The 17,103-nt window shown below is 39.7% G+C and overlaps 1 protein-coding gene across 5 annotated transcripts in view; it reads right to left on the bottom strand.

The window, feature by feature from the left end:
* The window catches only part of LOC121868065 (adenylate kinase isoenzyme 5-like), a 76,300-nt gene that overhangs the window by 42,045 nt on the left and 17,152 nt on the right, over window positions 1–17,103 (bottom strand). For 4 of the 5 annotated variants that reach the window (XM_042368332.1, XM_042368331.1, XM_042368334.1 and 1 more), the window contains one exon: window positions 2,613–2,654. The exons of the other annotated variant lie outside the window; for it this stretch is intronic. In XM_042368332.1, coding sequence (XP_042224266.1) covers window positions 2,613–2,654 — 42 coding nt within the window. The remainder of the gene's footprint in view (window positions 1–2,612; window positions 2,655–17,103) is intronic. 5 annotated transcript variants of the gene reach the window in all.

Raw genomic sequence — 17,103 nt, 5'->3', positions numbered from 1 at the left:
TTATTGCAGCATTACAGGCGCCTAGCACACTATTTTCACTATTATTACAACAACAATAATAATAATAATAATAATAATAATAATAATAATAATAATAATAGTAATGTATACAAATTAATATACATATTAAGAGCCAACAGAATAGATGTATATTACTAAGATGTTACAAGTTTTACAGGCGAGTGCATAGTCGTGAGCCGTGAGTTCTATTATTTAACATACATCTTATACTGAGTAATTGTACTGTAGCTAAAGAACAGATCAGGAGTATCTTGACTGTGGCAAATAAGGGAAACTCAGAGAACTGTAGGCTGTGAGAAAGGTTCCTGACTAGGATCATCCATCCATTACGTTTCTTTAACAAGAAGTTGAAGCGAAAAGTAAGCACAGCAGATCAAGCAACGGTACGTTAGCAAACTCAGTTAGGTGGTGAAGGCGGTAGTACAGCCTCTGAAAAACCGGACACTTGGCAGGGCCGGATGCACGCCTTCCATATTATGACACTCAACTGGCCACTACGGACAGGTATGGAATCCCTACCTCTCAACCCCGAACCCGTGAACCCTTTGTGGATATAAGAAGTAACTGAGTCATATTCAAAATTAATAACTTATTACGTAACTTATGCTTAGATTAAGTTACATTCCACTACTTATTTATTATTTGTACTATAACTTGTATACTCTCAAATATGATGCCATTATATTCGGTAAAGGGTTGTGAGTTTCATTGGGTAGGGGTCTCATACCTGGCGGGTACGGGTCCCATACCTGGCGAGTACGGGTTCATAATTATCTAACAAGACCACTACAGTAGTGTGACCTACGGGAGACTAACTATGTGAGCATCACAGGACGTTACACACACACACACACATATGTATGCACACGTGAGGAAGACCATGACACAATGAGGGGGCAGACAGAGCTAGACTAGGTACAAGGAAGCAGACAGAGCTAGACTAGGTACAAGGAAGCAGACAGAGCTAGACTAGGTACAAGGAAGCAGACAGAGCTAGACTAGGTACAAGGAAGCAGACAGAGCTAGACTAGGTACAAGGAAGCAGACAGAGCTAGACTAGGTACAAGGAAGCAGACAGAGCTAGACTAGGTACAAGGAAGCAGACAGAGCTAGACTAGGTACAAGGAAGCAAACAGAGCTAGACTAGGTACAAAGAAGCAGACAGAGCTAGACTAGGTACAAGGCAGCAGACAGAGCTAGACTAGGTACAAGTAAGCAGACAGAGCTAGACTAGGTACAAGGAAGCAGACAGAGCTAGACTAGGTACAAAGAAGCAGACAGAGCTAGACTAGGTACAAGGAAGCAGACAGAGATAGACTAGATTCACAAGGAAGCAGACAGAGCTAGACTAGGTACAAGGAAGCAGACAGAGCTAGACTAGGTACAAGGAAGCAGACAGAGCTAAACTAGGTACAAGGAATCGGACACAGCTAGACGTAAGACATGATAAATAATGTCAACTCTAATATTGTGTTTATGAAGGAACTAGAAGTGGAATAGGAGAAACAGATGAAGAGAGGAGATGGCGAAATAGGATAAATGAGGAGACGAAGAAATAGAGGAGATACATGAGGAAGAGTAAGTTGCAGACGTAAATGGAAAAACAGGATGAAAGAAGAGATGCACAAGTGGATATAGCAATAAGAAAGAAGAGAAAAGAAGATAGAATAAGGGACGAGGAAGGATAGGGAGAAAAAGTAAAGGAGAAACGGTGAAAGAGGAGACGAAAAAGTATAGCCAAAAGATGAAACAGGATGAAAAAGACGAAAAAGCGTTGACGAATGGAGAAAGGGGATATGAAGGAGAAGACGAAAAAGCGTAGACGAAAAGGGAAGAAAAGGAGACGAGGAAGGCTAAGCTCATTGATTCAAGGCATCAAAAAGACTGAAGAACCAGATCCCTTTGAAGCAACAGCTAAGAGGTCAGCATTCACAGTGTTCTTGAGGCGAGATAGCAGTACTTACAGGTGTTTGAGTAAGAACACAGATAATAAAAGGAGGAGAAGGAGGAAGAATGGAGAAGTGGAGGATACACGAAAACCAGAAATATAAAATAAAGCATTGACAGCCCGAGTTACAAGAGGAGCAGCTGGGATTATAGGTGGAGCAGCTGGGATTATAGGTGGAGCAGCTGGGATTATAGGTGGAGCAGCTGGGATTATAGGTGGAGCAGCTGGGATTATAGGTGGAGCAGCTGGGATTATAGGTGGGAGCAGCTGGGATTATAGGTGGCAGCAGCAGCTGGGAATATGGAGCAGCTGGGAGCAGCTGGGAGCAGCTGGGATTATAGGTGGAGCAGCTGGGATTATAGGTGGAGCAGCTGGGATTATAGGTGGAGCAGCTGGGATTATAGGTGGAGCAGCTGGGATTATAGGTGGAGCAGCTGGGATTATAGGTGGAGCAGCTGGGATTATAGGTGAAGCAGCTGGGATTATAGGTGGAGCAGCTGGGATTATAGGTGTAGCAGCTGGGGTTAGAGGAACTGGAATTATAGAAGGAAGAGCTTGACAAGGTAAGGGTATAGGCAGAAGAAGTAGAGAAGATGAAGGAAGAGGAGGAGGAGGAAGAGGAGGAAGAAGACTCTTGCATCACCTTCATCTAGGTCGTGAAGGCTCAGAGTCTCGGAGCGTTGGCCTGTGGGGGGAGAAGGTAAGACTCATTAACACCTGGTCATCAACATCTCTCTCTCTCTCTCTCTATTAACCACTCATCAATTAGAACTGAAAAGTGACGTCACAATAGCCACGCCCCCAACACGAGCTTATAAAATAAACATGTACCCCCTCTAGGATCTCTTTTCATTCATAGTAGTTTCTTATTTTCTGCTTAGGGTTTTATTCAGCCTTAGTTGTACCAGTGTGGAAAGTAAGTAACCTAAGAGCTCCCTAACTAATGTGAAAAGCCGATCTTAATTACTGTGGTGATATCCAGTGACGAGACATACTTATCTATATTCATTTATTTATGTACACTCTCCCCAAAAGGTATGGGCCCCTTTTCTCGTCGATACAATGTGTCACAAGGGACGAATATTTCCGATCACTAATTGTGATTCCTGCATTATGTTGGTAGGTCTGCCTTCCTAGTATCTGTGAGGTTGCCAGTTATTGTTTCTGGCATTTGTTGTAATTATGGTGAATCACTGTGCTCCATGTTTAGTAGAATAATATAATTATATTAATGTAGCGAAAATATATCAACAGCAGTCAAATAGTGGGTGTTTTCTGCTGGAAATCCCTGACCAACACTAGCACCCGAGGCTCATTGGAAAACACGGCTTGCACTGATAGACATTGTCTCGTAGTGTGTATCAGATAATGTTCCGTTGCCAGCACGAATCATGAGATGATACGTTATATTCATAATTGTTACTTCATCAATTGAGATAGAAATAATATCGAAATGCAGTAAATCATAATGTCATTGTAATTGGACATGGCATCATAATACACCTGTAATTATTATATTTGAAAATGAATGTAATATCTGATCATAGTGTTTCATATTTCGTTCGAAGCGATTCCATTGTAACCTCGGATCATGAAAAAATAGCAAGGTTATATTTATATTTGACAACCATCCCCTGGGGCTGAAACAGTATCTAAGGTGCATAGGTCAACAGGGTTACTCTTGACGTTATTGGTTTTCCATATGGTATCACAATATATCCTAGTTCATTACATTGTGTAGAGAATAGTTAGTATACTGCAGATATCATGGTGATCATCAGGTGCAAGACGAAAGAACGTGTTACTGTGTTCATTTCCAAATACATCAGGCTCGGGGGCGGGGAGTGGGGGCGATACTTTATGGGGAGAGTGTACCTACGTGAGTCTGTCGCCAATAAGCGGGAATCTTCCTAGAACTCTGAAAAGTGAATCCTTTTTATATGCGTATGTGGTTTTGGTGCTAATATGTAAAATCCTCCTTAATAACTCTTACAAGTGATTAATTAGTGTCAACGATACTATTCTTGTTCTTAAAAGTTATACTTTAGTTCTAACCTGCGTCTCGGTAATTTGATTATTTTGTTGTATATAAATAAGTTTTAAGTATAAGAAAAAAATTGTCGCTGTTATCGTTTTAGCTACCCTCTACCATACTTACTTGGCAACTAATGAAATAACAACTTTTGATGAATACACTATACCTTAGTTACCACTGAAACTTCTGGTCAGTATCTTACCTAATTTACCAAATAACTTATGAAAATATTGAAGAAAGTCACCATAGCGTTAACTAGACGTTTTAATATATATATATATATATATATATATATATATATATATATATATATATATATATATATATATATATATATATATATATATATATATATATGGTTACCCCTCGTGTTCGAGGATGATTGGCCCAAGGGAAGCCTTGGCGTGAATTTGTTTAAGGTGTAGAAGCTGTCGCTTACACAACAACCACACTCTAAGTTAGTTGCATGACCCAGTGTCAAGGAATAGTCCGAGAAGAAAAGACAACTCGCCAACTGCGGTGGCTAACCAAAAAAACGTTACCTGCACCATACACCCCCCCCCCCACACACACACCGCCTCCACCACTGCACCACACTAAATAGCTCGCTGTGTCGCTGTGGTCGTGACCCAGAACATGCACCTTTACATTTTCCAGGACCTAGTAAGTCATTCGAAAAAACAGTACAATTCCTTATCATGGCCAATTACCGAATGCAGTATGTTAGTTGCAGGTGTCGTGCATTACTTCATTATTTATAACGTAGGCGTCTTTGGTTTATATCTTATCACAGAAAGGTAACGACTGATACGTGGTATACGTGATGACTAACAAAATATTAGTGGGCAATAAATGAGTCACTGTGTGGCATGATGAGCAGTAAAGGATTTTAAACATGAGAGCATTATTTTGTACTTGAAGCAACAAATTAGTATTTTAATGTCCACAGAGGTTGAACTAAGCGTTTGTTTATCACTCACTAAAAAAAAATATTTACAAAAAAAAATTCACCATCCGTGTTTCGAATTATGAGTACATACAAATTAGCAAGTTGGCCAAAGTGACTAAAGTATTCATATGAAATACGCGTCAACCTACCAGAGAACCTATCTGAAGTAAGTGTTGTTACGACCGTGTCTTATTTTTCAATTTTTTTTTTGTTATATAACTTGCTTCCATGTTGTCCCATATTATTCCTGTAATGATGTGTTACATTTACTATTATATAATCTAGTCACCTTACCCTGTGCTGTTAAGGTTTTAACTGTTATTATTTGTTCAAGCCCATCTTATTTCTTCATTTAGTATTGTAACAAGCATTCTTTGTTTCTCTAACGACCATTTGCATGGTTAAACGACCCACCTGCGGGTCGCACTGGCGTGGCGGGAGCCGACCTTATATATAGGACCCACCAGCAGACGGAGTCCAGTCCAGTCCTCCTTGTCATTCAGTTCACGTTCTTTTGAGTGACACCTGTCACCTGTTAGTTATACTTCATTTTATTTCTGTGATTGTTCCTGTCACCACTAATGTGGTATATTTATGTGAGTACCTATTTATGTCTCTTATGTGTCCATCAGTGCTTGCTTAGTTACATTTAAGTAATTCAGTGTTTCACGTTAGTTAATTTCAGTGTTAGTTTTTATATGTTTATGCAATGTTAACGTTTAACGTAATCCAATGCTTTAGTTTTATTCTTTTGATGTTTCGATGTTTAGTATCACTTGTGTCGTAAAGGTTTCGATAGTGAATCAATTTGTTGTGACAGCCTACGAGGCTCTTTATTGTGTTAATATTTAATTTAATTAAATTCTTAAAGGTTTACTTTATTTATTTTTATTCCCTTTTAATTTACTTCACTTTTTTGTTTGGTTACGCCTAGAACCTGGATATTAAAGTAAATTAAGAGACCCCGTAACAGTGTTTACTGAATTAGGCGTTAGCCATTTAGGGAAGGATTCGATAACTAAACAGAGAGAAATAGATTTCACTGGTCACCTTTAACCAATCAGGGCACTTACAGCATACACAGCGGGCATAAGATAGCAATGTTTATCCCTGGGATGCAATACAGCTGCAACCATCATCCTTTCCCAATCGACTGTGAGGTGACGGATCAGAGAGGGCTCGGTGGGGGGCTGGTAATTGACACGGAAAACCTAAAAAGTTTCTGAATGGTACTCACGTTTCTCAGCGATATAAGAATGAATATTAAATAACTTCTATAACTTCACATGGTTTGTTATAGTACTATGCCTCTCTCATGTTCGTAGGCAAAGACATTTCAAACATGCGCACTCAAGCCCTAGCACTCACGCACACACACACACACACACACACACACACACACACACACACACACACACACACACACACACACATTATTATTATTATTAATATCCGTCGTTTTTCTTTAGATATTATCGTTGTAATGCCGTTCGATTATTTTCTGAATATTGTTGGATTACTGATACGCCCTGTGAGCAAGGGAGGTAAATTAATTTCCCAGTCATTAGGTAACACTAAAGTGGTCTCACATCATCCACCCCGACGCCTGAGACCCTATCAATTAATTATTAATGAGACAGATACAGGAGGAGCCCTTCTCCCTCTCGCTGACCCTCTCACTAACACTTGCGTGACTCTAAACATTACCCTCATTGATGTTTAGCCATCTAGGGACCAGTGTTTAGCTTTACAGAAAAGTGTTAGTTGCGTCCAGGTAACTACGTATATTTTCCATTCACTGCGGCGAGCGCACCTGATGAACTCCATAATAAAGCAGTAAATGACGAGATACCCCGCACTATGACTTGGGGTTAGATCAATTATTATTGTGACAAACACATCCGGCGAACGATATAATGAACGAGCGATCAGAGAACATCAATTTCTGTCATCCACAATAGAGCAACAGAACAGTCTGCTATTCTGACTGGTTAAATCAAGTCACGTAATAACAAATCTAACTAAAGTAGTAAGGAAAGAATAAGCAGTGGATAAGCACTGCTGACTATAATCGGGGAAGGAGATGGCCGGATCAGGTTGCTATTTCAAGTGGTCAACTCAATAATTGATAAGATGGGGTAGGTAGTGCCCAGGTTCCCCATGAGACAACACAACACGCAAAACCCCCGTCTCTCCTTCCTCCCTCCTGCACACTACCGCCCCCTCCTATCCCAACTTCACACCACCCTTACCATCCTCCCATCCCACCATCCACCACCCCTCCAACAACCACTTATCCTATCCCTCCCATCGACACGCCACCATCTATTTAACACATCCCATCCCTCCCACCTCCCTCCCAGCCCTCCTTCCATTACACCTCCAATCCCACTCTTCGACACCCTGCCAATCCCTCCATTAACCCTCCCTTTATCACCCTTCCCATCTCTCATACTATTACCCATCCCTCCTTCCATAGTTCCTCAAACCCCTTTCCGAAACCGTTCCATTCCTTTCCACCACCATCACATCCTTCTCTACACCGCACTCTTCCAGGCCCATGGTTCATTCTCTCTCAGGCCCTGGTTCACAGTTCCCCAGACCAATGGTTTATTCATCCCATGGTTCACACTCTCATATGTTTCATCGCCCCAGGTTCATTTTGTCACTGGTTCATGGCTCACATTCTTAATATATTTTCCTGGAATAAGGTTAATATTCGAGTTTATTCTCACCTAGCTCCTGCTCACACACTCTCCCCCTCACTCATTGTTCACACTCACACAATCTCCCTATCATGGTTTGAATACACCCTTACTCTCCCTAACTCGTGGTTCATACTCACTCTCCCAAACTCGCGGTTCACACTCTCACTCTCTCGCCAGGAAGCCGTCACGAACACCTCCAATAATTGATTAACTAATAGCGCACACCTTACAGGTATACCCTCCTATCTCCCCTCCACGTTTCCTCCTTTTCCCTTCTCCTTCCTCTGAATATCCTCCATCTTTTCCCTATCCTTCCTGTTTTGTCTTTCTATCCCTTTCTGAGATTCATTTTTCTCCTCTTCATCTTTCCTACTACATTCCTCACCTTTCTCCTCCTCACTCCCCTTCTCCTACACATCCTTCCCTTCTTCTCTCCTTCCCTCTCACCTTCCTAACTCCTTTAATTTCTTTCTTTCTTTCTTTCTTTCTTTCTTTCTTTCTTCCTTCCTTCCTCGCTCCCGCCCCTTTTCTTTTCCCTCCTTTCGCCTTCCTGATCTTCTACTCCCTTCCTCTCCGTTCTCCCTTCCTCGCTATCTCTTCACTCTTCCCTTCATCCTCTCCCATTTCCATTCCCCTTACACCAAGGAAGGAAATCGATGGCTGGTGTCTTTAGACTAGGGATGCACCGTAACTTAGTCCCGGCTGGTTATTTCCCGCCGGAAACTAACCGGCCGGAACCGGAACTTTTTATAGTGGTACTGGTTACTGTTTCATAAATCAGAATATAATTCACTGTTAATGCTTCTTATTTCTTATATATAATGTAACATGAAAACGTACTGAATGATTAATTAATATTGATGCATGTGTAGCAAAAAATTTATTACATCTTACATCATATTCATTATACAGTACATGACACCTGATGTATTTAATATATAGACAATCAAAATATACACAATTTTATATAATGATAATAAATTTCTGATCGTCATTGTGAAAAAAGGAGAGGAAACACCAAACCTGAGAATCTGATATAAATTACCCTCAATAAACTACTGCAGGAACAGATGGATAACCTTATTGCTTAGTTAATGTTCTGGGGCTGTTTCAACCAATCCCCCAAGGTCTTGTATCTCTCTGTGGACCCAGTTTATAATTCCATTCACCCATCCCAGTCTCTACCTTCCCCTGGCCCTCCTACCATCAACTTTGTCCATTAATATATTTCTGTTATTATCCCCGCATGCCTAATTATTATTTATAAAGGGCCCATGAGGTCACGAGTCTTTCCTTTTCATGATCCGAGGCACCATAGATAAGGTCAGAACTGTACCTTGACACAGATGACGAATAAGATATTGCTCTTCAGTGTTCTATTTATGTGTAGTAGAGGGTGTCGAGGGGAAGTGTAGGTGGGGAAGAGGAAAGAAAAAGGAGAGGGAAGAAATGCAAAGAAAATAGAACACGTAAACACTACAAAAACAGTTCAACTATCCTCTGCAAATCGGTCAAGTACACTGTTAAAAAATCAAATGCATACTGTAAAAATATTGAATTAAACTACAAAACAATAGAGGACCCACAACTATACTGTAGTGATAAAGTGACACCATACTGTTTCTGGTGCCACTTGGGTATCAAGACGTTAATAGTGACCCCTTAAGTACCATGGGAGGATTTACAGATTTTCAATTGACATGACACTTGTAATTAAGGCTACTGTTGGTACACTTGTTAATTTATCTCGGCAACTGAAGCTCCAAAGACATAACGATGCTAAGATAATTCCTACAATGATCCTATGACTGACCATCTTATAGCATAGACTGTGGCAGGAGATATAAGGAGTTTGGGAATCATACACGCTTCACCCCTCCGCGTCTTAGGGCAGATGCTACCTGTGTTGTGTTTACTCTCTCTCTCTCTCTCTCTCTCTCTCTCTCTCTCCTATCCACACACTTTACCCCTCTCTACTCCACCCCCTCGCTCAATTCATTCCCCCCCTCGTTTCATTAATTTTTTCTCCCTCCTTCGGACTCACAATGACCTCTTACATTACCCGCATTATAATCATCCTCCCCTTCCCTCTCTTACCCTCTCACTTGCATTTTCCTCTTCTTTGCTCTCTCCTGGCGTTTTCTACGAGGGGTTTGGGTAAGGGTGTGTGCTGTGGTGGGAGGGGAGAGGGGGGGGGTGGAGTCACTTGCAAGGGGAATGGTGGGGTGGAGAAAATCAATAAGACCATGTATGGGTCTACTAATACTCGCTGTGGCTGTACTCATCTTTGTTATCACCACCATTATCATCACTACCACCAACACCACTATCATCGCAACCACCAGCACCACTATCATCAATACCACCACCACCACTACTACCACCAACACTACAATCCCTACCACTGTTACCACCATCACTATAATCACTATCACCGCTACCACCACCACTATCATCTCTACCACCACTTCCATCCCCACTTATACCACAAATTTAATTTTCTTTTACGCTAGCTACAAGTGTAATTATATTTTACAACTACCGTAACATTTACTATTACTACTATAATACAAAAATATTAATACTGCAATAATAATAATAATAATAATAATAATAATACTCATTCATTAAAACACCATCTGCCTTCTTTCTAATAAAACTATGGGGCGCCTTGTGGTCGTGAAGCCATAATGCAGTATATGTGTTCCCACTCAACAGACATATGTAGGTGGACCTCTTAATCTATTATAGGCAACGAGTAGTTCACCAAACTCCCTCCTTGGCAAACAAATCAGCATTGGCTTTTCAGTGTGTGTGTGTGAATGATGTTTTAATCCCTATAGATAACAAACTTCGAAACTTCCAGCTAGTTTATCACAAGGGTTATCTACGAAACTCAACTTGTCTCAAATCCAATAGAGCAAACTGGGTTACATCCCCTACTGGAGTATTTGAATCAATACCAAAACAAAGCAAACAGACGACTGCCTACGATGGCTGGCTCTTGTGTGTACATGTCCCTCTTTAAACTTTGTGTAGATAAAATTCGATATTTATTTTCATATTTGTTTCTCTTGTAAGCCCTTTCCCTCCACTGGTTCAGGGTGGCTTCTCTCTCCTATCATCCAGTTCTTAAATAATCTTCGAATCTCTTATTATTTTCTCTCTTCACTAAGTTAAAAAAAAAATCGGCAAATTTCTTTCCAGTTCAGCTGAATTTTTATTTATTTCCATATTGTTCTCTGTTGTTTTATTTGTTTCCTTTAAAGAGATAATATTCTGGCAAATAAGTCATCATTACACAATATTAATTCGTTTTTTAATTAACTATAAGAATTATTTCCTTGCTTTCATACGACTATAAAATGCTGGGAAATATTCCTTCAGTTGTCATTTACCCGCGAACACAAACACGCTCTACAATGAACATTACAAAATGAATAATGAAATAATATGAATATCCCCACAACTCATACATAGATCTTCCTATCAAATAACTTCAATAACACAACACACTATTGCTCCCCCGTGAAGACATCAACAAGTGAACCAATATAAATAACTTTTGGCTTTCCTTTACATTCCCATCACGCGTGAGAGAATGAGCTAAAAAAAAACGAAGGAAAATAGACTTTGTTTTTAAGCAGTGCTCGTCCCGGTGGCAGATTCCCAGAAAATATTAGGAAAGTTTAAATGCCATATGGGTTATTCGTGGGCGTTAAAGGTGATGTGGTCTCCAGTCGTGCGGTGAACTATGACCATTGTGTGTGTGTGTGTGTGTTTTACAATTTGGAGGTCTTGAGCAACTATACCTTATATTAAGCAAATTAAATGTAATATCTTGGTTATGTTGTTCTTCGTACGTAGATTGATAGATGGCTCCAGTTTAACTCACATAAACCTCAACCTTTGTTCACCAGTACAAAAAGGAAGATTACAAGTTGATGTTGATATTGAAATAGGTAAAAAATAAAAATAAATAATGCATCTGACCTGAAATTATACCACTATTGTACCAAGTTGTTTCAGGATTAACGAGACAATCAAGTACTACTCACCAATACATGTTTCCTTCCAGTTTGTGTCAACTTTTTATTATAAATGTGATCAAAGATGTACTTGACTTGTATAATATCTTTACTGTCCTCCATGTATCTGCCGCACCTAGGAAAGATATCCCTTCCTATTTACACATAGTCCCGGTTGGAATGTAATAATTATTCACTCAGTCACGGAGGCATGAGTGAGTGGGCTAGTGATGCTTCTGTATATATAACTATCTAAATCTTTCCTTATCTAACTCATGTATTTCCACTAATGTTTATATACCTGGCATTCTGTTCACCATAACAACCCCTACAGCTGCTATGGTTTCTGGGTAAAAAAATTGTAGAAAGTTGCACCATCCAACTTCAGTATGCACCAAGCCTAATCTAACCTCGTCTATCTGCACTCTTGATCATTTCTGTTTCTTTTACACTTTGTATCACATTTAACAAGCTTGGGCATCTGACAAGAACAAACAGTGGTAGTTCCTTTAATTTCTGATAAACAAAAAGTGACCAATTTGCAACAAACATCCATTATACTATGGGGCGTCTTTGTTTGAGATGCTTCTCCTTTCGTTCACCATAACCGTTTGGTTTAAGAGAAGTACTGTACACTATTACTCTGATTTAGCTGTTTGCCTCACTTTCTACCTATACACTAACAGCCTCCCCCTTCCCTTTCCCTTACTACTTCCCAAAATCTATTTTCATTCACATTTTTATCTAAACCCTATAACAGCGCCTTCTTCCTATCCTTCCTTTCCTTCTCCCTTTCCTACTTATGTTTCCTTGCAACTGTTTTCTATCCTCTCTGGTCACTCAAAGTACCTTCTTCATATCCGAGGCTTGGTGACCACGGCCCCTCCACTCCAAACGTTCTCGGGCTGTTTTTACCAATCCTCCGAGATTTTGCATCTCTCTGGGGATACGGTCTTCACCTCCCCCCGGCCCCACTACCCTCAATTTTGCCAAGTAATATTTCTGCTATCATCCTCTCATCCCTAATTATATAATTTTCCCATTTCTGTAAATTTCAAGTATTGCTCTTGAAGTTTTTGGTAATCTTGGTACTTCTTCGTTTGTTTTCCTGCCAGTGTAACTTATTCCTAATATTCGCCTACAGTACCTATCCACTAAAAGCCTTTCTTCCCTTTGTTACCACCCCCTCCTATTTTTCTTTCCTCACATTTACTGCATTTCTCTTTTATCTGAACACCAATCATTCCTCCTTTTCCCTTTTGTGTTCCAACCCCGCCTGTCTTGTATTATCCCCACATTTACTTTTTACCTGTGCACTATCCGCCTCTTCTTCTCCTCTCCAAGGTCTATTTCCTTTATTTTCTTGCCGAAACACTAACTGTCCACTCTTCCCCTACGTTTTCCTCTCCTTCACCCACGGGTTTAACTCATAGGCGTCACCCAGCACACGGAAACAGCGATCCCCCTCCCCCCCAGCACCTCAGCAGCCTACACCACATATATAATGGCTGTGTATTGTAGCCTCCAGCTCTTTGTCCCTCCCCACACGCACCACTACACCTGTCATCTTGTTCCTTTGTCCTGAGGAACACGTAGGCGACTTTTTTACTTGCAGATAACACTTCTGGTTTGTTCCTTCACTCATCCGACCCAGTGAATGCTAAGGCAGAGCAGCGATAGTCAATACTACAGCTGAGGAAGGAGAGACAACGTTGACACCAGTGTGTTCCTCTCCCGCCAATGATAACACTTCAGACAACAGTGATATTGCTTCATTGAGAATAGTTTCAAATGAAACTTCCGTTAAGAAACAGCACCTGGGCACTGTGATCTAAGCAAGACTTGACAACAACATTTCAAACTCTTTTCCTCAACAGTTATCAAGGACAGTTAATTGAAACAACAGAAGTGATTGAAATCGGAAAAAATAGCTGGTCATTAAATCAGGAAGCATTCACTGAAGAGAGAAAAAACAGATGGATAGATGGAAAGAAACTGAGGTTGAGGCAAAGTATATCTAACCTCCATGCTGTAAAGTAATATATTGAGGAGTGATTCATGTGCCTTATCAACTGTGTTTGTGGCAGCAGTAGAAGTGTCCCTCAATTACATCTATGCCAGTACACAGGAAGGTACATGAACTGGTTTTAAATACTAGATCAGTGTGAAAAGGTATTATCGAATCTGTTTCCCGACCCATTATTGTATAGAAAAACTGTGTATGTGATAATGGGAGACATATACAGGTCTTGAATTATGAAATGAACCATAATGGTAAAGTTGAAGATTAATAGGAAATTACTGAAGGCGTCAAGATATTTGGAGAGGACATTGCCAAGACAGCCACTGTAAGCTCCAGATTCAAGATGACTCGTGCTTAAGTCTGTCTATATATCAGATGGTGATGGAGGCCTCTAATATAGTAAATTACCTTATCTTTTAAAACTACAAGTGACCGAGATCAGTACAGTACACTATATAGTGGTGAATCGTGCGTGTTCAAAAGGAGTATACAACTGGTGTATAATCGTAGAGAAATAAGTTTAATTTTATATAAGATAATACACCGTCTGTTGGGGGACATTAATTCCTGTCGTGTCTAATTTCACACACATCTCCAGACTTCTTGCATGCATAAAGTCAGCCCAAGTTTCTGTGCTGTGCTACTGGCGATATTCAGTCACTGTGCTTGAGGATGATCGTAATTCATGCAGAGTTCGTCTCCCAGAAGGAATACCTAAGTAGTTGTCGTTAATCCTTGAACTTAAGAGACATACTCGAGATTTGCATGAGAGGAGGGAGTTACTGACTTACTCCAGAGAGACTGAGAGGAGCGGCTGTAACTAATTTACTCCAGAGAGTCACGGGGAGAGGAGGACCTAACCAATTTCTATTCAGCCACGATATACTTAATATAAAGCTTAGCCCTGACACATAACATTACGAAGCATTATACACATAACGTTATAGAGCATTATATTAAGCTCTAGGATGTGTGTCAGCTAGGCTCATGCCGCCTCAGTCTGAGACCTATTAAAGTTCGCAACACCCACACACACACATGGAAAACAAACATATATCTGGCCCTGCTCTAAGTGATGAGGTTGTTTTTTTTACTCTTGTACTGTGTGTGTGTGTGTGTGTGTGTGTGAGGATGACTAACAAACAGGTGAGATAAGTGTAACAGCTGGTAAGGTAAACTCACAAAGGAGACAATGTTTCCTAACCTGTTGAGACAAAAACATGCCGTACACTCATCATGACCCTCAACCAAACACTCATACTCTTCATTCACTCTCATAACTAATGGTACGAGTCAACCAGTGCAGTGTGTGTACCGTGACCTTGAGTACCATAACGGTGCATAGGAGATAACTTCCTCTACGCGAAAAACTGACATTGGACTCAATACCGTATTCATATAGTAAACATTAGACAGACTAGACTACTGGATGAATATGCTTGAAAATGTTAAATGTAAAATATACAGGAAATCGAAGGAAATTTAACATAAAAACATGGTAATAAAATCTAAGACGTAAAAATAAGAAAAAGTAAAAATTTTATGAAATGTTACAGAATACAAAAGTCCAAGGACAGGTAATGAGGGGTAAAGCACTTAGAACCACTTATAGTAATGACCTATTCATTAATCAATCCTAATTACCTAATTCATGAAGGTCGTTTTAAAAATTAGGTAATGATGAACTCGGGCCGTAGCTGTGTCGGAACCCTGCCGTTGTCTGGGAGTAACACTGTACGAGGCATACAGTATATGTTTGTTCTCTCTCTCGTGTGTGTGTGTGTGTGTGTGTGTGTGTGCCAGTTCCCTCGTACATACAGTATTAATTACCACAATTACTTTTACTCGCAATACAAAAATAACATCTACAAAAATTACTTACTAGTACAAAAATTACATCGGGACTCACTCGTACCTACTAACTACAACAATTATAATAGTACCAAATCTACTACTACCTGCAAACAAGAGCTACTGACTACGATTATTACCGCTACCTACCATAAGATTATTGCTAACTATTACAAATTACCATAAAAGTTACTACAATTACGACTAACTACCACAAAAACTAATAAATACCATCATGATTAACTTTCTTAAATACCATCACTAATAACTACCTCAACCACAAAAATCTCCCACAACAACTACTGTATAAGTTACCACATAAACTATTACCTACCAAACCAATTAATTATGTAAATACAAGTTCATATCTACAGTAAACGCACCCGAATTTACCATTTGGTTAACATGTAACTTTGCAACACTGAAAACAATAAAATGTATCAATAATACAATAAAACTAATATGTTGCGATATGATTAATAATGTCGCAAATGTAAAAAAATTAAAATAAAAAATATCAAAATGTTTAAATATATAACCAAATTTAGACAATATAAATTTGACTACGAATATAATAAAACTGGAACAATCTTGCGAAATTCAGGCAAACTGTGTAATCATGCACAGTATATTTGTTTATTTTTTATTATTTTGCAACAAGTATCATTATTTTCAACAAGGACTAAGTTTTATAAGATTCCTATGACTGTCAAGTTCCTTCATCAGACCAAGACTTTTAATTTATTCACATATTTGCTAAATTTTGCCAGAATTTCTCACTTAAATTATAATTCTTATCGGAGTTTCCTCAATTTGCATGAAGATTAAGTTTCGATTTATTCGTCGACGGGACAGTTATATTAATCCCTCGCAAAATACGCAATTGCTAATTAGTTGAATATTTTTGTAATATAAAGGAATAAAAAATTACACAAAGTCGATGAAAAAAAGGGCTACCACAACAACCACTAGCTACCACAACAACTACCAGCTACCACAACAACTACCAGCTACCACAACAACTACCAGCTACCACAACAACTACCAGCTACCACAACAACTACTAGTTACAACAACCACCAGCTACCACAACAACCACTAGCTACCACAACAACTACCAGCTACCACAACAACTACTAGCTTACAACAACCACCAGCTACCACAACAACCACTAGCTACCACACCGACCACCAGCTACCACAACTACCACCACTAACCACAATTCTCATTACCTACCACAACTATTAACTCTCTAAACAACCCAGATACCACAACAATTATCAATTACTACAACAACAACCTTTGACACAGGAACAATCAACTACCATTACAACCACTAACAACTTCAAACTGTCTCCATGAAGGATAACAACTCCCAGACTAGGAATAAACTCTGAATCACCTTGTTAGAGCCGGACAAGCTGTTGAGTCATTAGTAGCGTAAAAGACAGTGATGTGCAGGTGGTGAATTATAGATGACTAGATCCATACTGCTGTCTTATGAAGGACACACACACACACACACACACACACACACAC

Source organism: Homarus americanus, unplaced genomic scaffold, assembly GCF_018991925.1.
Source record: "Homarus americanus isolate GMGI-L3 unplaced genomic scaffold, GMGI_Hamer_2.0 scaffold6894, whole genome shotgun sequence".
Taxonomy (NCBI): Eukaryota; Metazoa; Arthropoda; class Malacostraca; order Decapoda; family Nephropidae; genus Homarus; species Homarus americanus.
The sequence above is the reverse complement of the archived record's forward strand: the minus strand, read 5'-3'. Positions and strand labels throughout refer to the sequence as shown.